General features: G+C 42.1%; 2 protein-coding genes across 2 annotated transcripts; both read left to right on the top strand.

Moving 5' to 3' along the window:
- The first annotated feature begins 19,904 nt into the window (after window positions 1–19,904).
- UBQLNL (ubiquilin like) lies at window positions 19,905–21,728 on the top strand. Its single transcript, XM_004618257.2, has one exon. It carries the CDS (start codon window positions 19,905–19,907, stop codon window positions 21,726–21,728), a length of 1,824 nt encoding a protein of 607 aa, XP_004618314.2.
- Window positions 21,729–24,500: 2,772 nt separating this feature from the next.
- Window positions 24,501–26,456, top strand: LOC101537409 (ubiquilin-3). Its single transcript, XM_004618256.2, has one exon. The coding sequence runs from the start codon at window positions 24,501–24,503 to the stop codon at window positions 26,454–26,456; it is 1,956 nt and encodes a 651-aa protein (XP_004618313.2).
- The last annotated feature ends 235 nt before the right edge of the window (window positions 26,457–26,691 follow it).

Raw genomic sequence — 26,691 nt, 5'->3', positions numbered from 1 at the left:
CTCCTGAACAAAGTCACAGAATTTATATATGATAGAATTAGAACTCAAATGTAGACTTTATTATATTTTTTTGGCTTTTTTGGGTCACACCTGGCAATGCACAGGGGCCACTCCTGGCTCTGCACTCAGGAATTACCCCTGGCGGCGCTCAGGGGACCATATGAAATGCTGGGAATCGAACCCGGGTCGGCCGCGTGCAAGGCAAACGCCCTACCTGCTGTGCTATCACTCCAGCCCCTAGAACTCAAATGTAGATAATTTGCCTAACTATCTGCTCTAGATTTTGCCAAGGTGTTTAAATTTAAATTTTAAGTAGGAACAAAAAATGTAATATAGTGCTAAATTCTCCTCTTACCTTCTTACATTCTATTGCCTTATTAAAAATTAAAATAGGGATCACATGTTCTGACCAGGTATTGCTTTTGATTGCTTTATCAATTGATTCCAAATTATATAACAAATACGAGACTGAACATCTATTGTTGGAGTTCATTTATTGAATTATTTTCTCTGTCTTCTTCCTTTGAACATTTCAGTTGCATTTAATATAATCTTGTCTGTAAAAAGAACATTATTTTTCTCGGAAAACTACTGTGGCTCAATCTCTTAGCATGGTTTTTAGGAGCCTGAGGCACCCCAGAAATACTCAATATGAAAGAAAGGGGGAGATGATAAGCTCTGGACTTATCTGTGTGATAACAGGGCGTGGGAAATAAGCCTTACTCTGCAACCGATTTATTGAGGTCCTTATATCACCAATAACTCCTAGGATTCATTTCAGCTGAAAAGGGGAATATGAATGCATGGCATCTGAATGAGGTCACTTGGAGTAGAAACAGAAATCCAGGATCTATCACAGAAGCTGAAGCCATATGAAGTGACTACACAGAATTTTCTGTCGACTGAAAATCAAACATAAGAAAAGAAAACCAGGGGCTGGAGCGATAGCACAGCGGGTAGGGTGTTTGCTTTGCACGCAGCTGACCCGGTTCGATTCCCAGCATTGAATATGGGCCCCTGAGCACCGCCAGGGGTGATTTTTGATTTCAGTGCCAGGAGTAATCCCTGGGCATCGCCAGGTATGACCCAAAAAGAAAAAGAGGAGAGAGAGAGAGAGAGAGAGAGAGAGAGAGAGAGAGAGAGAGAGAGAGAGAGAGAGAGAGAGAGAGAGAGAGAGAGAGAGAGAGAGAGAGAACAAAACTAGAAACAAACTATCCTTAGATAAGGAACATGAAGTAAGTCTTAAAAAAGAATACAAAAGAAACAATGCTGGACCAGGTTTCAGGATTTTTTTGTTTCTAATCTTAGCACTCTGAGTTCTATACTTTATGTTGACCTGAGAAAGGAACACAGGATTCTGTGACCCCTTTGTGATCCATCACCATCAAGGAGATGCTCTAGGACAAGTGACAGTTGATAGTCCTATGCTGTGCTAAGGGAGAGTCAGCATTCTACCTTGTTTTTCCCTCAATGTGTCTTTGTTGCACTCTTGGCCTGCAGAGGAAGCTGAGCAGTGTGGGTCTTAGAGATGAGAAAAGGGAGTGGGGCAGGCAAGGAGCACAGAATGGGCAGGTCGTGGGTACAGATGGGTGTAGCTTTGCTTGCATAGAGAGCAGAACTGAGACTTGATGACGAGAGGAAGATTTGGTATCTTCACCATTGGGGAGGAAATGGAAGGAGTAGATGTGTGGACTGTGGACAAGTTGGGAACTAGGGTGGAGACAAGGGTGTCTCTGTAATTTTTCCAAAAGCAAATATTCTAGTAGAATCTATACCTCAAGTACACAATAATCTTGTGGATCCTTATTTGATCACTCACTGGATTGTGCTTACAATTTTGGGAGAGATAGCCCTAAATACTCAAGGAGCTGACATCCACCTTTTCACTTAAAGTCTAGGCCTGTCTGTGAGCTTTGGAAGAATTCTCCAGGATTCAGAGGAGCTCACAGGTTTCCTATCATGAGAGTGGAAGGACAGATGCCGTGACTTGGCAAAAGCTGGTCTGTTAGGGGCTGGAGCCATAGCACAGCGGGTAGGGCATTTGCCTTGCACGCGGCTGACCCGGGTTCGATTCCCAGCATCCCATATGGTCCCCTGAGCACCGCCAGGACTAATTCCTGAGTGCAGAGCCAGGAGTAACCTCTGTGCATCACTGGGTGTGATTCAAAAAGCAAAAAAAAAAAAAAAAAGAAAAGAAAGAAAAGAAACAAAAGCTGGTCTGTTAGAAGAGAGCTCTGATTTCCAAATCAACAAGTGTTCCGGATAAAAAAAAAGAAAAAAAGTCTAGCATAGTATATTACCTGTCTCTATTACCCGCAGTAAACAAGGGGTGGGCTGTGAAAGAAGGTTTTTCAGGTAGGAAATGTTGCAGAGAAGCCAAAACAAACAGAGACTGTGAGAAACTTGCTTCACCTGAAGCCATTCCCTATTTTCTGCTCCCCTGTCTGTGGCCCTCAGGATGAAGTTTGTATACCACACATTGTAACTTACCAAGTTCAAGGGAACAATTCTGGTGTTTGGGTAGAGCATGGGAAGTATCTTCGCTTAGATTTTTTCCACTATCCTATTTATTTTCACTATGAAGGAAGAAGGTCCAGGGTCTTTACCAACAATGTTTAGCCACTTGTGGTTTGCTAGAGCCCAGTACTTTTCTTGATGATGCGAGGGCTTGCAGAGCTCAGGCCCCAAACTAATATCCAGCAGTGACTGGGAACCATCACCTGCTAGGAATGTGCTTGGCCACCTAAGATATCACCCCAACTCTAAGATAAGCTTTGATTCAAATTCTAGTAATCTTATTTTCCCAGATGTATGACCTGGAGTAGCTGTGTCAACCTTTCAGAAAACAGCTTTCTGGATACCATTAGGAAAGCCACAGGTATTTAGGGACTAAATAGCTAAGCATTAGCCAACTGCTTAGAAGAGTCCCCAACAAAAAACATAACTCTTTCAAATGCATAGCATTTTAAGCTCTAATTCTTACCCATACCTATTTAAAATTTTGATAGCACAGTGGGTAGGGCATTTGCCTTGCACGCGGCCAAGCTGGGTTCTAGTCCTTCACCCCTCTCAGAGAGCCCGGCAAGCTGCAGAGAGTATCCTGCCCGCACAGCAGAGCCTGGCAAGCTACCGGTGGCGTATTCGATATGCCAAAAACAGTAATAAAAAGTCTCACAATAGAGACATTATTGGTGCCTGCTCAAGCAAATTGATGAACAACAGGACGACAGTACTACAGCGCTACACTTATATTGATGGTTGCTTCTCACCATCAGTTTGACTCCATTTGTGTCTTACAGGGTGAAGCCAGGTGGAACCAGAAAATGGAGCAAGATCCTGTACTGCCTATTCTCAACCAGACTGCACCCATCTCTGAACCTGGGCCATTTATCTTACTAGGGGTTCCAGGACTGGAAGCCCTGCATGCCTGGATTTCTGTGCCCATGTGCCTGCTGTTCATCGCAGCCCTGGTAGGAAATGTCCTTCTACTGGGCTTGGTGATAACTGACAGGACTCTTCATGCACCCATGTACCAGCTCCTAGGGCTTCTGGCAATTGCTGACTTAGTCCTGGCCACATCCACAGTGCCCAAAGCTCTGGCAGTGCTCTGGGGCCTGTCACGTGAGATCTCCTTTGGGGCCTGCCTAGCCCAACTCTTTGTTGCCCACGTGGCCTTTATTGCTGAATCTTCAGTGCTGCTGGCCATGGCTGTGGACCGCTATGTGGCCATTTGCCAGCCTCTGCGCTATGGGGCGTTGCTGACTCAACGTGTCATAGGTATCGTGGCTGCTGCCGCTATGACCCGTGGTGCCTGTGTCATGGCACCTCCTGTGGTCCTGCTGCAGAGGCTGCCTTACTGTGGACAGCGGGCACTGCCCCATACCTACTGTGAGCACATGGGTGTGGCTCGACTGGCATGTGGTGACACACGTCCCAATGTCTGGTATGGACTGGCCACCACATTACTCTCACCGGCCCTGGACCTTGGGCTCATAGGTGCTTCCTATGCCCTCATCCTCCGGGCTGTCTGTCGCCTGCCATCACAAGGTGCTCGACACAAGGCCCTGAGTACTTGTGCGGCCCATGCCTGTGTCATCACTCTCTTCTACACACCCGCCCTCTTCACCTTTCTTGCTCACCGCTTTGGCCATCGTACAGTTCCCAGTCACATTCACATCCTACTGGCTAACCTCTATGTGGTGGTACCACCGGCCCTTAATCCAGTGGTCTATGGAGCACGTACCCAGCAGATAACTCAGAGACTCAGGCACTTGCTTCAGCTCTGCTGGACAGGAATGTTGAGAGATGTGAGTCCTGAAAGGGTCACCAACAGAAATGGATGAGCACCCTATTTTCTCTAACATGTACCCTCAGATGGCCAAGTGGTACTGAACCTGACTGAACAAAGCTCTTACTCAGGTATTGCCATCATATGCAAACAGGAGGTTTTATGTTCAGCTCAGCTCGAATCTCATCATGTAGGTGGAAGCACGTTGAATGAAAACTCTCCTCTCCTGTGTCTACTGTGCTAAGACTGTTTCTGCTCTTTTATACTCTGCATTGCTCTCTGTTGATGTTATCTAGACACATAGAAGAAGCTGAGCCCAGAACATGGCAGATAAAGAGTCCCAGGATCTCTTTGGTGGGAATGAGGATCTTATCTTTTAAATCATGGTCTATCACATAACAGGATTAGTGAAAGTTGGTTCTGAGTGAGGTTTTGTGTGCAGTGTGTGATGCAAAGCAGAAACTCAATGTTTGATTCAGGGATAAAGACTGGAGCAGTTGAAGAAATGACTATTTCAATAAAACAGAACAAATTTCTGGAAATTAGCATGATTTATGACCTGTTTAATTACTTCCTACATGCTAGAAGACCTGTGGCTCTGAGTAGGAATGGGTTAGATAATACTGTAGCTGCCTCTCTAAGCTATTTCCTTGCCTTGCTCATGTACAGAGACAGCATCTGTTTTTCCAATGAGAATTGCTCACTTGCTTTGGCTGTCAAAATATAGCAAGATTTTTCCATGAATCATGGCCTGTTATCCCATCCCCATCCGTAAGTTCATCTCTACCTCTATGAAGTTCTAGTAACACTCACTTAGATGCAGAATAAATTTCATTCTCCATGCATTTTAAGTTTTCCAACCCAACTCTCTCTTATCTCCTTAACATCCATGTTTCTTTTGGGTACTTTTGTAGTAGCAAAGCTGCGTCATAGAATTTTTTAAAAATTTTTTAAAAATTTTATTGAATCACTGTGAGATAGTCACAAGCTATATTATGTTTGGGTTACAATCTCACAATGATCAAACATCCATCCCTCCACCAGTGCATACTCCCCACCACCAATATCCCAGGTATACACACCCTTTCCCAGCCTCCCCTTGCCTCTATGGCAGACAATATTCCCCATACTCTCTCTCTAATTTTGGGCATTATAGCTTGCAACACAGACAATGAGAAGTCATTATGTTTGGTACATTATCTACTTTCGGCATGCATCTCCCATCCCAACTGGTTCCTCCAGCCATCATCTTCTTAGTGATCCCTTCTCTATTCCATCTGCCTTCTCCCCTCCACTCATGAAGCAGTCTTCCAGCTATGGGGCAATCACCCTGGCCATTGTATCTACTGTCCTTGGGTGTCAGCCTCATGTGATGCTAGCCCACACTCCACAAATGAGTGCAGTCCCTCTATGTCTGTACACCCTCTCTTCCTGACCCATTTCACTTAACATGATACTCTCCATGTCTATCCATTTATAAGCAAATTTCATGACTTCATCTCTCCTAACAGCTGCATAGTATTCCATTGTGTAGATGTACCAAAGTTTCTTTAACCAGTCATCTGTTTTAGGGCACTCAGGTTGTTTCCAGATTTTGGTTATTGTGAAGAGTGCTGCAATGAATATATAGGTACAGATGTCATTTTTTCTGCGTTCTTTTGCATCCTTGGGATATATTCCCAGAAGTGGTATTGTGGGGTCATATGGAACCTCAATTTCTAGTTTTTGAAGGACTGTCCATATTGTTTTCCAGAAAGGTTGGACCAGTTGGCATTCACACCAACAGTGAAGGACCGTCCCCTTTTCCCCACATCCACGCCAGCACTAGTTGCTTTTGTACTTTTGACTGTGTGCCAGTCTCTGTGGTGTGAGATGATATCTCATTGTTGTTTTGATTTGCATCTCCCTGATGACTAGTGATGTGGAGAATTTTTTCATGTGCCTTTGGCCATTTGTATTTCTTTTTTGAGGAAACTTCTGTTCATTTCTTCTCCCCATTTTTTGATGGGGTTGGAGGTTTTTTTCTTATACAGTTCTACAAGTATCTTGTATATCCTGGATATTAATCCCTTATCAGATGGGTATTGGTTAAAAATTATTTCCCATTCTGTGGGTGGGTCATAGAAATTGAGGAAGAATATGTGCCTGATCTGGGGCAGGAAGTCAGATGGTGAAAATTAGTAAACTGTTATATAAGCACAATATCTCATCAAAGGTTTCCAACAAAGCCTGAGGCATATTTCCAGGTATCATCAACTCAGACATTTTATGAAAGAAGAATAATAGATGCTCCATAACCTCTTTCTTTTTTTTCCTTTTTTGGGTCACAGCTGGTGATGCACAGGGGTTACTCCTGGCTCATGCACTCAGGAATTATTCTGGTGGTCCTCAGGGGACCATATGGGATGCCGGGGATCGAACCTGGATAGGCCGCAAATGCCCTAGGCGCTGTGCTATCGCTCCGACCCCTCCATAACCTTTTTCAACTTGAAAGTATGTTGCTTTAAAAATAAAAGATAAGCTGAACAAGCAGAGGACTTTTATGATGTTGTCCATAACATCTAGATATATTATGATAAATAAGAAAGTAAATTTAGAAACTAGTTCTACAGAGACAAAATTTCTCAATAAATAAAGATGAGACTGACACACATTTTACAGAAAGGCTGACAAATGTCTGAGCATGAAGCATGGATTTGAGGCCCATCACTGCCTAACAAGCACTCATGAGACATCACAAAAGAGGAAGGAATTGTTTGGGGTCATCAACAATAGGGATTCTGAATCTTTGTGTAGGCTCAGAAGTCAAACTCTTGCTTTTCTATAAAAATGCCCTAGTGGAGAATCCAGAGTACTAAAGTTCAGAATCTCCTGTGATTGATTAGAAAATATTGGGAAGGGGCCTCTCTGAGAAGATAGGCAGTGGAAGACTGGAGGAATGGTCCCTGGAGTTTGAATTTAGGGATACATTTTAATAATAGACAGAAGGGTTTAGAGCACCTAGAATTGTGAAGTGGATAAAGTTAATTTTTAAATTTAAAGTACCATGATTTATAAAGTTATTGATAGTTATCTGAGACAACAAACAAGACGACGACAACATGGGTTGGAACCATAGCACAGTGAGTAGGGCATTTGCTTTGCACGCAGCTGGCCCGGTTCCAATTCCTCTGCCCCTCTTGAAGACCCTGGCAAGCTACTCAGAGTATGTCACCCACACGGCAGAGCCTGGCATGCTCCCCGTGGCATATTCAATGTACCAAAAACAGTAACAACAAGTCTCACAATGGAGATGTTACTGGTGCCCGCTCAAGCAAATAGATGAACAATGGGATGGCAGTGATTGATAGTTGTTTTAGGCATATATTATTCTAGCACCAATCTCATCATTAGATTCAACTTCCCTCCACCAGTGTTTTCATGTTTCCTTCCACTCCCACAGCCTGCCGCTGTGACAGGCCCATTATAAAGTTTGCTTGTTGTCATTTGAGTCTTCTGTTTTCAGTGTTGTTGAGTCTGTGGTTTGGATGAATATAGTTATACTACTCCCCCATGTTACTAAGATCCCTGATGTCCCTGATCCTTGTTCCCCTGTTACTTCCCTTTCACATCTTCTTCCCACACTTAATTTTCCTTCTCTGTACTTCTCGATTAGAGTTTAGGGTCAACGGTGATCTAGGCATCTTCTCTTTAAAACATTGCATTCCTCCACCCAGTTATTCTTTGTACCACAGACAAGTGAGATCATCCTGTGTTTATCCTTCTTCTGGCTTACTTCACTCAATAAGATATCTTTCAGTTCCATGCAGGTTGCAGAAAATTGCATGATATCATCATTCCTTGCAGTTGCATAGTATTCCACCGTGTCCATGTAACAGATCTTCATAATCCATTCATCTGTCCTTGGACATCTAGGTTGATTCCGTATCTTAGCTATTATATGCTACAATTAATAATGGTGTTCATAAGTCCTTGTGAATGAATGTTTTTGTGTCCCAGGGTAGATAACTAAAGTAGAATTTCTGGCTTGTATGGCAACCCATTAATACACTTACCAAGAGGAGGCACCGGCCCCTCCTGCAGCTGCCGAGATGTGATCCCGGGGGCCGCACGCGTGTGTGGCCCCTCCGCAGCTGCACGAGCGTGAATCCAGACCCAGCTAAACCACTTTCAACATGGGCAGCTACTTGCAGAATGTCTCCAGCCTGAGAACTAAGCCGCGACCCCATGCCCGCCCAGGAGGGGAAAGGTATTTCTCTCTCTCTCGCCTGTCCCTTCCCGGGGATGAAGGGCGTGGGGACCACCATATTATGACAACCACAGATGGGGTTTACAAGCTTGCAATGATCCAACATCCAGAAGAAATCTCCCTGGACTTAGTTGTTAAAGTACAGAAATCCAAAACCACGCGGCCGCAGTAGCAGACCTCATTTCTCTTCATAACAGGTCTGACTCTAGTGGGGTGCTCCTAACAATAATGGTGAGGTTAGTGTTGAAATATTGAATGTAACCAAAGTAAATAGAAAGGAAAGTGAAAATTATCAGTCACAAGGTGGGGTGGGGGGGTGCGGGGGTGGGCGAGATGGGAGGTGTACTGTGTTTTTTTTTTGGTGGTGGGATATGGGCACTGGTAAAGGGATGGTTGTTTCAGCATTGTATGACTAAGACTCAAGCCTGAAAGCATTGTAATTTTCCACATGGTGATTCAATAAAATAAAATTCTTATTAAAAAAATACACTTACCAAGAACTCTTCACACTGTTTTCTGTCGATGCTGAGCCAGACAGTATTCCCACCAGCAGTAGATGAGAGTTTGTGTTTTTTTCCACCACTTCCCTGACAACATCGATTGTTCCTAGTATTTTTGCTACGTGAAATTCTCACCGGTGTGAGATGACATAGCTAGGTATAAGGCAGAGCACGTAACAGAGTAAGATAATATGGCTTTATTGAAGAAATTCCCCTCCAGATATAGAGCTTGGTCCTTACCAAGGGCACAAGGTTAAGTAAATAGCTTCTGTCTGGCAGACGAAGTGGATAAGGTTGCATTTCCTTCTCTAATAGTTTTTCCTTCCCTCAATATTGAGAGAAAGCGCATAATCCCTTTTGAAATAAATACATTCCAAGACATCCACCACCAGGGCCCCCATGTCTCAGGTTTGTCTTAATCTGTTTGGGCACGAGGCCTTATCTGGGACATGTATGGGAAAGACTCTAATTATAAACTTTTCTACTCCATCTTTGGTGGATCAAATCTACTATAACTCCCACCCTCTGCTTCCAAACCCTCCCACACCCCTTAATACTCAGTCTATTCAGATGTAAAACTATCTGCCCCTCCTATTAAGACTATAATCTAGGACCAGAGATAAAAAGCCTGGGGGAACCCAAAGGTCTTATTCCACTCCTGAAGCTGCTGAAAGATGCAACCTGTCTCAGCTCAACCGACTATTCTACTACTGCTGTCCCTGGTATTCCCAGGGCAGTCTCAGGTACAGACAAGGGGTTGGAGGGGATCCAGCATGGAGGAAAATTTCCTGTGTTTTTTTTTTCTGGCTTCTTTTATTACTCTGATCCTATACAAGATACCCCAAGATTTAGTGTAGAGTGAAGGTGGGAATACTTAGATATGGATGAAGAAGAAGAATTTACTCAATCTTCTCTAATTATCCCTTGGCTCATGCAAACAGAAAGTAAGAGAGTCAAAAAGATAAACATAAAAGAACTAAAGGGAGGGGGCTCTGGGCTATATCCAGTTCTTTCATAAAAGTTCCCCATAAGCAGTTCTCCCAACACTTCATTTCATAAAAGAACTAGATATAGCCCAATATTTCATAAAACAACTAGATATAGACATTTTTTTTTTTTTAAATATCTGCCACCTCTGTCCTGTGCTAAGGATGAGGAGCTAGGGAAGGTCAACCTTAACTATTGCAGGTATGTGGCACCTGCTTCATTATCCCTCACAGTACAAATACTGAATAGAAAATTTCATTTGAAGTCATGGCCTGATTACCTTCTGGGTCCTGAAGCTTTTAGTGGAATTATGCAGAGCTCAGTAGACACTGATCTTAATTCTTTGAGGTTCTGCAAGAAAATCCTGATGGTCTCACAGACCTAATAAATTACTTGGAAGGTATTATTTTATCTAGTATTGTCTCATTTGACTTCAAAATGGGAGTGGGAATATGGTCATAGGGGGTTTTATAAACTAATCTAAATGACTTTTATTACATTCCAATAAGATACTTTACAAATAAACTATCTATATATACCTACAATTATTTCTCAAAAAATAATTATGCTCATTTACATGTCAGAGATATAGAAGAATGAATGATTTACTCAGTGTCACAGAGGTGGTCTGGCTCTCAAACCACTGAATTTGATTTCCAGTGAAAATGCAAATAGGCTATATGAAAGGGGGAGTAGCATTTATATTTATTCATATAATCTTTTCCTTCTTGCTCTTTTTGGCTGAGTAAGAGGTTTCCTATCTTTCTCCTTTTGGCCTGACTTGCATACTCTTATCAACATAGCATGAAGCGCTGCAGTTCTCTGGGGAGTAAAAACATGGAGTTGAGAACAATAATGAAATCTATTTGCCAATAAGTTTGCATCCTTGTCACTTATTAATGGTGTGCCAGTAGAAAAAATACTCATGTATGTGTAAATTTTTGTAACCTTAGGTATGCAACTATAAAATGCATTGCAATTAATATCTTTTTATTTTCTTGCTAAATATCAGTCATATTTTATTGTACTATGGAATTATTTATGATTCTTTTCGATGTTTAGAACTTTTTATCTGATGGTAGAACCTATACAATTTTACAATAAGGTTATAGAGTAAAATACCACAAGCAGTTCCCCCAACACTTCGCTCCAGGCAAACTTTCCTCTCTCCCCCTAATCCTCAAGGAAATATCAGCATCTAGTTAAGTGAACTGCAACCAGATCAAGCCAGTGCATGGAGGAGAGGGTGCCCCTGTGAGGAAATTGTAACTTCCATACAAAAACTATGGCATAAAGAAGGCCAGTTAGTTAATGACTACATACTCTGCAGAGAAAGTTCTAAGATATTCCAGAACGAATCAATCTATTTTCTCACTTCATATTATCGAAGAGCACATTGTGCCCCAGTGTATCTAATTATGCTTAATGTGTCTCTGGTGATGTTTCTGCAGCTAGTGAGGGGTATGCCAGGCTCTGTGGATAAAGAAGGCATATGCCACTGTGTAGTTCATCTGCCCAACAACACCATTCTCCTGCAACAGATGGAACAACTACAAAGTAGACTTCAGAAGCTTACTGGCAAATATGAAGAGCAGCTGTCCAGGGTGAGTTCTGGAACTGACCACGCTGTGAGTTGCCTGAGGGCTGGTGTTGTGAAATTTACAAGCATAGTCTATCATGAACCTAGTAACTGGATGAAATATGGCCTTCAACTCTGAGATGAACTTCTTAGAATAAAGGGGAAATTTGGGAGCTAAGTTTGGGATTCTCATATAAAGGGGGGTTCCATAAATTAATGAGTGAAATATGAAAGATGGTATATGCAATAGAAAAATAAATATAGAAACATAAGATATAAAATATATAACAAGGCTTGGAAGTAGGATAACCAATGCAAACAGAGCATATAGAGTTTTAAAGTTTGTGGGCTAGGGAGATAGTACGGCAGGTAGTGGGCTTATCTTGTATGTCAGATAAGGTTCTTATCTTGCATGTGGCCAACATGGTTTCAATCCCCAGCACTACATATGGTTCCATGAGCTCACCAAGAGTGACTATGAGCACAGAGCCAAGAGTAAGCCCTGAGTTCTGCCAGATGCGCCCAAACACAAGCAAAAAGTTTACAAGTTCAAATAGAGTCAAAATTGCATCATCTTGTGGCTTGGTTGGCATGAATGTGTTACATGCAGAGGAATGAATATAAATAATCTATCAACAATGTGATAAATGTAGTTGGCTTTTGTAATTATCACATGGTGCTTTTGCAGCATAGTAGTTGAGATGAAGTCAGACTAGAAAATGGGAGTATATTTATTTATTCACTTACCAAGTCATTTTTCAGAGTATGGTTCAACCAGCAAAAGGAAGAGAGAATCTGGGTGAGAAAAAGATAGTTTATGGCAATAAAAATATAGTATTTTCAGCTGTGAAATGGGTACAAAAATTTAACCTTATCTCAAGTAATAGTAAATTGGATGCAAATAAGGTGATATAGATGAATGTAGTTTTCTGTAGCACTGCGGGGATTCAAACATGGAAAGAACTGTGTTGAGTATTGGAGAGACTTCCTGTCCATTCTCCTATGCTCAGGTCAATGGATATAGATGCACCACAGAAGATCAGGATAACGTGGTCCTAGAAATGAGCTATGCCATGGAGTCCAAAAATCCTGCTGCTCCTGTTCCATCTCACAAGGCACCAGCTTTCAACCAGCTACGCTTAGAGTTGGAAGGAGTGCAGGAGTTGGTTACCCTGCTTCAGTCTAGGAAAGAAGTCAGTGGAACTGGAGACCTCATCCATCAACTCCACAGCAAGGTGTGTGCATGAATCAAAGACCTAATTTCTTTTCTTTATATTTCTGTCTGAATTAGTCTCACAGATCTGGCAATTTATAAACTCGCTTGATTCTGAGGAATACCTTGAGTTTAAAATTATGGAAGACTGACTTTTAGTTCTTCATTTGCCACCCATCATGGAATCTCATTCACACAGGTGGCTAATGCCAGCTTCACACTCAAACTCCTGGATGAGTCTGACCAGTACAACGTCCGTGCTCTTCGACAGGAAATGGATGTGCTTGAGAGCCGATTAAATGAGTGTGAGAGGGAGAAAGAGCAGGAGGAAACTTCCATGAAACCTGATCCACCCTTGCATTCTGGTGAGATCTCAAACAACATTTACTAATATCCCATATTCCCCAAGACAGAGAATTAGAAATCCAATTTTTCTAATTTGATTTGTCAATTTGAGGGGCGAGTTAAAAAATATTTTGATGTAGAACAAATCTTTTATTTCCTTGTTTAGTATGTCACCAAGGATTATAGATAGCAATAGGTACAGACACATCCATGTACATAGGTATATAAACACACCTGTAGTCAGATGTGAATACTATCCTCTACTCAAAATCAGGTCTGCTTATACACTTACATATGTACTTGATTAGGAATATATACTCAGACATTCATATAGTCATTATGCTTTTTTGCTGTTACCTGTGGGTTGTATGTTTCATATCTAGTTACCTTACTTTGCCTGTTCTCTTTTCTAGATTCCTGTACTCGTGGAGGCCTCCAGAAAGTCAGCAAACCCTTGGTGGTGGAGCTCAACTGGAGAGGCTTTTCATACAAGGCAGGCACTTGGGGCCGAGACTCAGCACCCAATCCAACCTCTTCGCTCTACTGGGTAGCTCCTCTGCGTGCAGATGGCAGGTAAATACAGGACAATTTCTTTTCTGAAACCAGATTTATTGCAAAAGGTCCAACTCCATTATAGGAGATTCCAATTTAGCTTTCTTTTTGCATTTCAAGTGTGTTTCTGCGAAAGTATACCCTAGGTTTGACAGATTGCTTTTAATATTCCTAGATCAAAGAGTCCATATTATTTCGAATTTTCTCATACTCTTTAAAGTGAAATTTGTAGTCCTGTCATGATCCAAAATTGGTTTTGTTTTTAGCTGGATGTTACCAATTAAAAAACTTTTTTTTACACCTGAGTCTCAGCATCCTAATTTCTCTAGAAGTTCAGAGAACAGACATGACCAATTTGGACACTGGAGTCAAACACACCCAATTTTAAATCTCACTGCTGCCACTTAAACTTGGAGATCTTGGAGAATTAAAGTATCATCTCAGACTCAGTCTTAGCTATCTGTAAAACAGACAATTAAATAGAAGAAAATAGGACATGAGACTATATAGAAAATTATGTACACTGTAATAGATACTGATTAATATTTTTTGGATGAAAGAATAGACAAATGAGAGTGAGTCCTTAAACAAATGGAAACCTGTTTAGGGAGGTAGGTCTGTTCAACTCAATGACAAGTTAAAGTCAGCACACAGTTTCTAAGAGTGAGGAGAGATGAATTAAGAAAACTAATTGAAAATTGGAATAAGTTGTTCATTTGTAGGATTTATCTATTTCATGTTAAGAAGTCATTAACATAGCATTTGTACTAATATTTTTGAAATGCATAAAATGATCCTACCAAAAGGGAAGGATCCAGTTTTTGAAGAACAGTTTTTCTTACCAACCTGTTGTTGATTTATAATTTTGTGTGACATTTCAGGAATTTAGTTTAAATAACTTTGAATGTGTAAGTGTGTCACTACTTATGTAATAAATTTTAAAACATTCTCATATGTGGGATATAAGAAAATACAATAAGGGAATAACAAATGGCCAAAGTATCAGAACAGGGTATTTTATCATTTGAACTGAGCTTACATGGTGGCGGGTTAGGGGGTAGCTAGGAGGGGCCTTTGATGTAAGCTTTGAAGGAAGCTGGCTCTCTGGTAATGGATGTGGTGTTAGAAAGATGTAAGTATAAAAATATATACGTATATGCTAAGAGTAAATCCTGTTACCTCAATAAAAATGATAAAAAAAATACAGTTAGTACACATGGGCTTGTAATAGAGACCCAGAGACCTAATTGAGTCATGGGAAGAAAGCATGGAAGTAGGCTTTACCAGCCATTGTAGAGCCCCAGTGGAAACTCTATTTTAGAAAGATTAACATTACTGATGATGTTTCCCAATTCCTCTAGATATTTTGTAGTGTATGAAGTACAGTTACAGTCCTTTGCTTCTTCAATTCTTTCAAAATCTCTGTGGGTGGAGTAGGACTGGCTGCCAGTGTTAAATGATAACCATACTCATTAGAAATAGATAATTAAGACTTCCCAATGTGATTTCATAAACATAACTCTCCCTCAATCTGCTCTAGCACTATTTTCTGCTCTAGGACACCTGTCTCAAGGGAATATGGAAGACAGCAAAGTCTAGGTACAGAGGAATATCTATAAAAGAGAAAGAATAATAACTTAACTTATTGATTTCTTTGAGATGATACTAGTGGTTTTAATTTTATTTATATTGGTGAGGCTCTACTTTAACAAATAGCTTCCTGTCAAGATAAATTATTCTGAAATTTTTATTGTAATTAAATGAGATAAAGTTTGCACAATTCCCATAATGTATTGTTGTAGTTATATTAATGTTACTTTCCCAAATTTCTTTGTCATATTGTCATAAGTAAAAGATTTAAGAAATTCGGTGGAGCTGATGTCACAAATTCTCTTCTTTTTTTATTGTTGGAATGCTCATTTTTAGGGAACATTTTTATTTTCATTACTGATTATTTGATAATTCGGGTCTGGGTTTGGCCTAGGTACTTCGATTACTACCGTCTGTACAAGTCCTATGATGACCTGATACTGCTGAAGAACTATGAAGAGAAAAAGATGGGCTATGGTGATGGGAGTGGCAATACCGTATATCAAAACTTTATGTATTTTAACTACTATGGCACAGGTGACATGGCCAAGGTGGATCTTTCCACCAACACCCTGGTGCTGCGTCGCCCGCTGCCTGGTGCTACCTACAATGACCGCTTCTCCTATGCAGGGGTGCCCTGGAAAAGCTTTGATTTCTCTGGTGATGAGGAGGCGCTGTGGGTACTCTATGCTACTGAGGAGAGTAAAGGTAACCTGGTTGTGAGTCGTCTCAATGCCAGCAGCCTTGAAGTGGAGAAAACCTGGCACACCAGTCAGTATAAACCAGCTCTGTCTGGGGCTTTTATGGCTTGTGGGGTGCTCTATGCCTTACGTTCACTAAGCACCCGCCAAGAGGAGATCTTCTATGCATTTGATACTGCCACTGGGCAGGAGTGCCATCTCAGCATCTTGCTAGATAAGATGCTGGAAAAGCTTCAGGGCATTAACTACAGCCCCTCAGAACACAAGCTTTATGTCTACAATGATGGTTTCCTCATCAGTTATGACCTCAGTTTTCTGACAGAGAAGTGTACGCTGCCAAGACCATCAGCCAAAAGCAAAAGGCCCTCTGAGACTGGAGCGCCACCCAAATCTGTCAAGCTCAACAAGCCCTCGAGACCTTGAGAACTCAGGCAAGAAGATTGGTAGAAGCTTGACCTTCACTTCACCCCCCCAGACAGAATGTTCCCTCAAATAGTCATCAATCCCAATGATTGGGAGGCATGTTGATTATATATAATCAATTCTTTGTCATTAAAATCTTAATTAGTATATAAAAGTTCTATTTAGCAATGATCTAAGTGGATTTTATTGGGGTTCAATAGGGAAACATGTGGAGGTTGATGTGGAGGTCTCGTTCTGTTCAGCAGGGAGAACCCTTCTTGGGGCTGAGAAGGGGACGCAGCCGAATGAACAGATGCAGAGCCCGGAGGAGGAAGAAAAGGTGTTTATTCTAGGCAGTTACAGTATTTATACCTCCCTGCTGGGAGGAGGTGGTATAGTATGCATGTCGGGACCCCCATTAGAAATGCAGGGTGTGGCATGGGTGTTAGCTAGTGATAAACAAATGGTGATAGGATAAGATCAGTAAGGTAAAATGGGTCCCTACAGAAACAAAATTTTTGCTGGGAAATGCTACCCTCTCTTTTAACCGGAGTTCTAGAATTATAGGAGTGATAATCAGTTTCAATAAATTTCATAATTTAAATTTTGAGAATTTTGAGTCCAGATTTTATAATTCTAGGTTTCTGTGAGCTTGTTTTATTTTATTTACTTTGTTTAGCCACACCACACAGTACTCCAGCATCATTCCTGGCTCTGTTCTCAGGAGTCACTCCTGGAAGGGCAAGTTATTTATCCCTTGTAAAATCTCTCCAGCCCCATGTTTGATCTTGTTTTAGAAGCATACAATTCAGATGAAAATCCCCTGGTGTTAGTGAAGGATAACTGTTCATTAAAGTAGGAAGTGGAAGCACCCTTTCATATTCACTTGTGTGTTCTTGAGAGAAAAGAGATAATGTCTTGGTACAAAAATCAATGTTTCATTGTTAACACTCAATTTTATTTTGAATGCAATTGAGAGGACAGAGTTAGGTCTGAGTACTACTTTAGAGAGTGAACAACAGATTAACATAAATTGGATCTGATATGGTTTGGGATAGAAGTACATATATTTTCAATAGTCTTTTGGTGTAAGAGCAGGAAATCTCTTGGCCAACTTTTAAGTTTTTTTTTGGTGGGGGAATGCTACACCCAGCAGTACCCAGGGCCTACTTCTGGTTCTGAACACAAGAATCACTTCTGGGGCTTTGGGAGAAAAAATATGGGATGCTAGTGATTAAAGTCAGGGCAGCTTCATTCAAGGCAAATGCTCTACCTGCCTTACTATCAGTCTAGTCCTCTCGAGCAATTTATTGTAGTTTCTCTGCTCATCTTCAACATATTGAAAACGGACTGAGCTCTCAATTTGTCTCTTATGTGTTTGCAAGGAACAGCTCTCATTACATCAATAGGATATTTCAGATTTTAAGTATTAAAATTTTCAATCACACAGAGGATACCAGGATACTTCACTCATTGTAAGCTTACATGTTCACAGTACACACATAGATATACATCCAATCATTCTTGTATATTTCTGTTTATAACCACATATCAGTATACACATAAATATGCTAATATTTTAACAAAATTGCTATCAGAAAATTTATATTTACCTGAATAAAAAACAAACACCATCTTTCAAATTTGTGTGAAACTAAGAATCTATGTTTAAATTTGTTTTTTAAAGTTTATGAGGTAGTTCACAATATTTGATTACATTCAATATTCAAACACCAATCCCACCCCATTACACTTTCCCACCACCATATTTGGGATGTTTCCATCCCAAGCCCCAAGTCCTGTCTGAAACCAAAACTAAAATAATAAATTTTGTGTTATTTGTTATGAAAAACTGCTGAAAATGCTACAAAAAAGTCTCTATAGAGGAAAGAGTGTAAAGATTGCTCTATTTTGGCAGGGACCATTAAGACCTTCTTTAAGATATCACTAACATGTTAAAGGTTGAGCATTGTGAACTTTTGTATATATATGTATATATGTCATATATACAAATATATATGCTCATATATATTTATTACTTAAATATATGTATATACATATATTCATAAATATGTATATATACACACACATACATTTCCTTTATGGTCGCCAACTATTTGAACCCCATCAAATGTGGTGTGGTACTCTTGGAGAATGGTAGGGAAGTGTCTTATGATATGTGGCAGGATCCAGGAATAGGTTCACTCATGCATGAGACTTGGCCCAAGCGTGTGGGGAGTGGCCTTGTGTGTGGCGGCAGTTGGGTTCTGGAGGTTTTTGGCTGCTGGGTCTGTGTCTTTTGGGGTGGCCAGGGCTCTCACCTGCCCCCCTCTGGGGAGCCCTGAGTGAAACAGCCTGGCGCATGGCTATTTCGGGCATCATGTTATGCTCCCTTCTAGGAGAGAAGGACTTGCGATCTGGATGGTGGCTGATGAGAAACTAAGAATCTATATTTTAGCCTGTTCTCTGAGGAATTTCATGAATAATCACCACCACCACCTATGCCTCTTAACGTACAGATATCTTTCCCCTTAATACTTTCACAGGTAAATAGCCATTTAAGATTGGAGTATATTATTGAAATCTATTATTATAAAACTTATGCTATCATGATAAGCAGTAAAAAGCAAGTGATAAGTGAGAGGAAACTATATTGGAAAAAGCAGCTTACTCACTTTTAGTTTGTAATGTCCCAAGAGAGTACCTACCTGGTTAGTACCACTTGTGGTTCTAGGACATGGGAGTCTTTTCATGAATGAATACTCACAAAGGAATACTCACAACTGCAGCACCCCAAAATCTAGAAGGAAATTATGACTAACAGTTATGCTCTTGTTCTATTTATTCTTTTAAAAGCTGTAATTTTTTTTGAAATCACTCAAAGAAACAATCTCTTTCTTTTGGAAGAGATTCCATTCTGACTCATAAATACAGATAGATATTGGACTTCCTTAAGCCCAACTTTTCTTAGATGCCTGGAATTCCTATGGTACCCAGACCCACACACAGCACTTGAAATATTGTGTTTATTATTTTGTAAGAATATATCTTCCTTTAAAGTTTTATTCCTTGTTTTCATTAAAACCCTCTTGCTTCTTTTATTATGGAGACCCAGAACTAAACCCCCTCTTCCCCAGATTGTCCTTGCAGAGTCTGTGAGGCTAGAGTTGACATCACAATTTCCCTTTTTTGAAGAGACTATGCTCTTGGTGGGAGGGGCAGCCCTTAGGGAAGTTGTCTCTATCTTACCCTGAACTAAATATGAATCAGTAGCTACGACAGACTTCTACTAGAAAACATCTGGAGAGCTGGGGTGAGGGTACAACATTGGAAAAATACTCGCCTCAGTCTGGCTATACATCCCTACTCTGGGCCACAAAAAAACTAATTTGTGACCTGAGAAGGCAACATCTGAGACAGAAGCCAGAGGAAACATATTTTCCTGCCCTCACCCCTCTGCTTCTACCTGCTCTCCATCAGCCCAAACCACCGAGGTCCATGCCGCATGTCATCTCTCAAATACCCAGGATGGCCCACAATCTGCGTCCTTCAGGTCTGCCTGCAGACAAAGATAACTCTTTGAGTGTGTCTCGAGTGACAGTGAAGACACCAGACAGCGAGAAAGACTTTGTGGTAACTGATGACACCTCGGTGAGGCAGTTCAAGGAGAAGCTATCGGCTCACTTCAAATGCAAAATGGATCAACTAGTGCTGGTCTTCATGGGCCGCCTTCTGAGAGACCATGACACATTGAGCCAGAGGGGTATCTTGAATGGCCATACTATCCACTTGGTCATCAAGAGCAAACGGGGCTCCGGATCCATAGCCAGTTCTGCCCAGAACTTGCCAACGAATGAGCCTTGCCACCAGGACAGAAACAACAAAATCACCAAAGGAAACAAAAGTGGAGTATATCAACCGACTGGTGTACGTTCCACTCCAGTGAAACCATCGGGTTATATGGAATCTAATACGTTCAAAGCATCAAACCAAGACCTGAAAATGGGTAGTCAAGCGCATCTAGCACCGATGCTAGAGAATCCTATCATCCAGTGGCTTTTGTCCAACAGGGATGTCATTGACCAGTTCATCGCAGAACATCCAGACATGCAGCAATTGATGCAGCAGGACCCAGAGATTTCACACATCCTTGACAATTTTGCAATATTATGTCAGACTCTGAAACTGGCCAGAAAATTTGCCAAGATTCAAGAGACAGTGCATGTCTGTCAACCTGCACAGAATCTTGAGCAACCTCTCTACCCACAATCACACTTGAGTTTTGAGACAATCTCTAGTGGGGAAAATGCCCTAGGTCAGAGTTATCCTGATTACAATGATCAAGTGTTGACCAGCTTAAAGGATCCAACTATGAACAATGCTTTCACAGCTTTTCTGCGAAGACAGGCGTCAGAAGTTCAATTCTCATCCTCATCTGCATCGTCACCCCAGGAGCAGACACAACAGCTCCCACAGATCCCTAAAACCCAAGCTATTTATACTAATTCTTGTGACTTATCCTCAATTTCATCAACTAATAATGATCAGAAGAGACCAAGTCATACTTTTGGGGCCAATAAATCAACTATCCACACCAAGGGCAGACACCATACCTGTGCTATTCAAGAGTCAGCTGGGGTCTTACCTAGCTTAGAAATTTCTCACCATCTACAGACACCCACTGGTATGCTAGGTAGAATTAACAAGATATCAAAAGAAGATGACCAGTTGTCAGGTAAGCACACCCAATCCATGATCGCAGGAAGCATGATGCAGATGCTTTCGGATAACCCTAACTTAGCAGTTCAGATGATGCTATTCATGAATATGCCCCAGCTGAATGAACAGTGTAAGCAAAACTTGGCCACCCTTTTGCTGCAGACACAGATTTATGATATGCTTCTATCCCTGGCCACCCCCAAAACATCACAAGCCATGCTACAAATTGAGCAGGGTCTGCAGCTATTGGCCACAGAGGCTCCTGTTCTTCTAACTTGTGTTGCACCATATCTATGGGGCTTGGGTTGGCTTCCTGCCCCCAAATCCACATCCTCTGATATAGGGCGCTGGGCCTGTAATATGCCAGAAATTTCTGAAATCAAAGGGCCTGAGTGCTCCAAAAAATATGAAAACATTTTCCAGAGGATACAGTCTCTAATTGGAGACTCTTCTCAAGCCCCTGAGACTCGATTCAGCAATCAAATGGAATCTCTTCAAGCCATGGGGTTTGGGAACAATCAAGCTAATCTGCAGGCACTTATTGCCACAAAGGGGGACACATGTGCTGCTATCCGAAAGCTCAGGAGATCCCAGGGGCTCTAAGCTCCAAGTTCTAAACTCCGATTGTCTTTTATCGGCCTTCTCATCCATTGGCCCACATCATCTACCTTTTACATCTCTTCTGTTTCCGGCCAAGAGAAGTCCTGGAATTGGAGAAACAACCAATGCTTTCTCTATCGAATAGACCATTGGCCATGGCTGGAAGATCTGTCAATAAAATGGCTACATCCATTTATGTCCATCTGAGTCTTTTTCAAATGGATAGTGACTATCTGTGTATAACATCCTTGCTTTACCTACCTTACGTACATGGAACATACCCACACATGCATCCATTAGCAGAGATAGCATACCTGCACACATTGAACTACATGTCATGATATACTATGCTCACAGACTCAAGAAAATGCATACTCATGCAGATTAAGTAAAGTGTGCATGCATACACAGGCAAAAAGAGTCAAATATTCACTTATTTAGGCTCTCAGCACAAAACTCCATCTAGGATGTGCATACAGTACTACTCACAACCAGATGCATATACAGCTGAATAGTTACTACAAATACACAGGAAGATAATATTTTTGTTTTTGTTTTGTTTTGTTGTTTGGGCCACATCCTGTGGTGTTCAGAACTTACATTTGTCTCTGTTTTCAGGGATCACTCCCAGTAATACTTGGGTAACATATGTGGTCTGGGGATTAAACCTGAGTTGGCCGCATGCAAAGTAAATGCCTTACCTACTTATTATCCTTGGCCCAGTAAGAGAGTCCTTATCTACCCATACAAAAGAAAAAAAAGTCATGTAATCCAATGTTTAGGCATGAAGATTACCTTGATTTCTCAAATATACCTGTTTCAAGTTTGAAGGAAAAGGAGAGTGACTTTGGGGACTAGATTAAGAAAAGTTCACATTTCAATCAAGACTTGATAATTATTCTTTTAGCAGTCTCAATAATTACCATTGTCAATGTGTGTGTGTGTGTGTGTGTGTGTGTGTGTGTGTGATGTTAACTCCTCTAGCATTGAGAGAATACTCTGTCACCCTCACTGTATATTCCAGTCCCATGAACCAAGGCCTCATAGAGCAGGGCATCTTTCAAGAGTTATGACATTCTTCAGCAAGTCTAATGTTTATAACTTGTGTTTTCTATAGCTAGGCAATATTACATCTCCTTCTGCTCTTCCTGCCTCACTATGAGTAGTTTCCCAATTGGTATAGAATTGTGGTTTAATTACTCTATTAAATAATTTAAGTTTTTGTTAAAATTTAATAACTCAACTGTTGTTTTAGATACTAAAGAAATATCTGAGAAAAATAATATTTTAAATGTAATTTTCCATGGGGATGCAGACAGTTCAATTTGTTGAAAGGTAACACATGTTATGAAAAAAATGCAGTGAAAAATGAAGTTATGAAGTAAAATAAGGTATTCTAAGTAGACAGTTGTGTTTTGGGTTAGAATAAGAACAGTGAGAAATTACACCCCAAAGTTCTTGACTCCTTCCCCCGAAAAATATTTTTACTTCCTATTCAGGCATTTCTACCAATAAGGTTGAGTTTTAATAATAGGGCCAAAACCAGAGTTTTGGCCCTATTATTCTTCCAAGTCCAGTTTCAACAAAGTCTGAATTTTTCTCAGAGTTTACTTTCTGACTCGTACCCAGGTCTCTCCTGTCAGTGCTCAGGAACCACATAAGTGATGGTGTGGAACAAATTGGGAGCAGCTGTGTGCAAGGCAAGCACTTTATGTGCCCTATTTCCTGGGGCCCCTGTCTACTTTACAAACTTCACTTGACTTCTCTTCAGTACTTTCTTTTCATTTTCTGATTTAATATTTTACTTAGTCTCAATTTTCTCTGCTCAATTATGAAAGCTTCAAATTTATAATTTTCAGATATAATTATTTATTTATTGATTAGTTATACCGTAGAATGTCTGGACATCAAATAGTCTGTTTTTCATGAGCATAATACTTTTTTCTTACATAAAATATGTTCATCATTCTTGACCTTTATCTCATACCCTAGATCCTATCTATTGAACGACAATACCTTGAAAAGACATAAAGAGCTCGAAGCTAACACCAAATCACATAAATAGGGTGCCAGGAAGTAGCTGGGCTTGGATCTTAATAATTTATATGCAAGATATATTAAAAGCACTAATTTCCCAATCCGTGTCTACATGTACACATGTAACACCAGGGCATGTGGAAGCAGGGCTCTTGGTCTGAGAGGATAAATCTAACTTAGCCCCTTTACTGTGAAGAAAAGCTAAAGGGTTGTAGGACTTGTGGGTAGATGGAGTTTTCGGACATCCAGAACATTTTGGAGAAGTCTCAAGAATCTATTGCCTGAAGCTATGATGTCAATGCTGAGGTCACAAAGGTGACTTGATGGAGTGGGTTCCGGCCTAGAAGGCTTCAGGAGTGTCTGTTCAGCAAGATGAGGGCTGTTTGGAGCCCCGTATAAGAGGAAGGCCGGGGTCACAGCTGGTTGGTATGTATTCCCCAGACTGGGCCCTTCTTGTCTTTTTCTCTTTACATGTTGGCTTAAGATCTTTTGTCCCCCGGGGTCTCAGGATTCCCTTCCCTTATGCCAACATCTCTCAAACCCATAATTCTCCACAAGTATCCCATCCCAGAGACACCATTGCCCATTCAATGCAGATCCTAGTGTCTCTGCCCTGAGACCCCAAATCCTTTCTGTTCACTTTTCCTACTTTTACCATTATTCAAAAGGGTGATCTGGGTCTCCCATCTCCGTTTTCCCAGCTGTGTCCCCACAGAACTGGGCCTCCTGCTGCCCACCATGGCCAAAAGCGGAGAGGCCCTGCCACAGGGCAGCCCATCGCCGGTCCCGGATTCCCACCTCATCAAAGTGACAGTGAAGACGCCCAAGGACAAGGAGGATTTCTCAGTGACAGACACTTGCACGATCCAGCAGCTGAAGGAAGAGATATCGCAGCGCTTTAAGGCTCATCCTGATCAGCTGGTCCTAATCTTTGCTGGCAAAATTCTCAAGGACCCTGACTCACTGGCACAGTGTGGAGTGCGAGATGGCCTCACTGTCCATCTGGTCATCAAGATGCAGCGTCGTGCCATGGGCACAGAGGGCCCTGCTGCTTCAATCCCTACCCCAGCTCCAAGCCCTGGATCACACCCTCAGCCAGGCCCCATTCACCCAGCAGATGGCCCTCCTACCATCAGCTTAGGTGTCCTCACAGGCCTCAATGGGCTGGGCCTGACCTCTGGTAGTTTCACAGACCAGCAAAGTTCACTGATGTGGCAGCATTTGTCTGTACCTGAGTTTGTGGCTCAGATCATTGATGATCCTTTCATCCAAGGTCTGTTGTCCAACACCAGCCTCATGCGCCAGCTAGTTCTTGACAATCCCCACATGCAGCAGTTGATCCAGCACAACCCGGAGATTGGACATATTCTCAACAACCCTGAAATTATGCGGCAGACACTGGAGTTTCTACGCAACCCTGCCATGATGCAAGAGATGATGCGGAGCCAGGACCGGGCACTCAGTAACCTGGAGAGCATCCCTGGGGGCTACAATGTGCTTCGTACCATGTACACAGACATCATGGACCCGATGTTGAATGCAGTACAGGAGCAGTTTGGTGGCAATCCATTTGCTACCACTACTGCTAATACTACTAACAACAGCCGACAACCTTCACGGACAGAGAATTGTGATCCTCTCCCCAACCCCTGGGCTTCTACACACTCAGGTTCAGGAGCCAGGGGGAGCAGACAGCCGAAGGACCAGGATGTATCTGAAACTAGAAATAGGGCTTCCAACGTTTTGGGTAATACAGGGCTCTATGACTATCTCCAACAGTTACATGAGAGCCCTCACTCCCTAGGAACCTATCTGCAGGGAACTGCATCCACCCTTAGCCCAAACCAAGAAGCATCATCCTCAGGAAATAGAATTCCTCCAACTTTACACTCATCCCAGGAAACTGAGTCAGGTCAGTCACACCCTAAGGAGTCAGTAACTATCAAGGGAAAGTCATCCTGCCCAGCCTTCCTGAGATACCCTAGAGAGAGCAGTACTGGACAAGATGGAAACCAAGACATTACCGGGAATTCCTCCACGGGCCGTAACTCCACCATGCCCGATCTTCTCTCAGGCTTGGGAGGTTCTGGCTTCAGAGCACAGTTTGTCCCTTCAACAACGACTCCCATGGCAGGTGATCCCCCTGGAATCCCTGAGCATACCTGGCTGCCACCATCAGTTTACCCGAGATCTCTGAGAACAGCTGGCACGAATCGGGGTCCCCATTTGCAGGATGAGATGCGCCGGCAGTTGCCACTACTGCTACATTTTCAGGCAGCCATGGCAAACCCCCGTGCCATGCATGCCTTGCTACAGATTGAACAGGGCCTGCAGACCCTGGCTACTGAAGCACCTCGCCTCCTCCTCTGGTTTATGCCTTGCCTGGCAGGGCTGGGGACTATGGCAGGAGGTCTGGACTCTAGGGAGGGATCCTTTATGCCTGAGCACTCACCGTTAGCCCCAGCATCTGAGCCTCCCCCAGTGGAGCAGGGTCTCCTTTCCACTCCCTTTCTCCAGATGTTGCAGGTTCTAGCCAGCGCCAATCCCCAGCAGCCACAGCTGGAGACTCATTTCCAGGTGCAATTAGAGCAGCTGCGTGCCATGGGCTTTCTGAATCCTGAAGCCAACCTCCAGGCTCTTATTGCCACAGGGGGCGATCTAGATGCTGCTGTGGAGAAACTGAGGCAGTCCTAGGAGCCCGAAGAGTTCAGACCCCATCTTTTCCTGTGACTTCCCCCCACATCCCACTACCTTGAGCCCCCCCGCCCATGCTTGAATGCAGCTGCACTATGAACCAAATTTACTATGATGCCCTTTACTGTGGAGACAATGTTGTTCTAGAGTCAACGAGGAAGAATGAGAGCCAGAAACAAGCGTAGAGGTTCTTTATGTGACTCCCCACCCCCACTGCTGCTGCACCATCGTGGGG

This window comes from Sorex araneus, chromosome 6 (genome assembly GCF_027595985.1).
Source record: "Sorex araneus isolate mSorAra2 chromosome 6, mSorAra2.pri, whole genome shotgun sequence".
NCBI classification, from domain to species: Eukaryota; Metazoa; Chordata; class Mammalia; order Eulipotyphla; family Soricidae; genus Sorex; species Sorex araneus.
Note: the sequence above shows the minus strand (reverse complement) of the source record. Positions and strands in the feature narration are given on the sequence as shown.

Coding starts and splice junctions, on each gene's coding strand:
- LOC101537409 (XM_004618256.2), top strand. CDS start 24,501: ATGGCCAAAAGCGGAGAGGCCCTGCCACAGGGCAGCCCATCGCCGGTC.
- UBQLNL (XM_004618257.2), top strand. CDS start 19,905: ATGCCGCATGTCATCTCTCAAATACCCAGGATGGCCCACAATCTGCGT.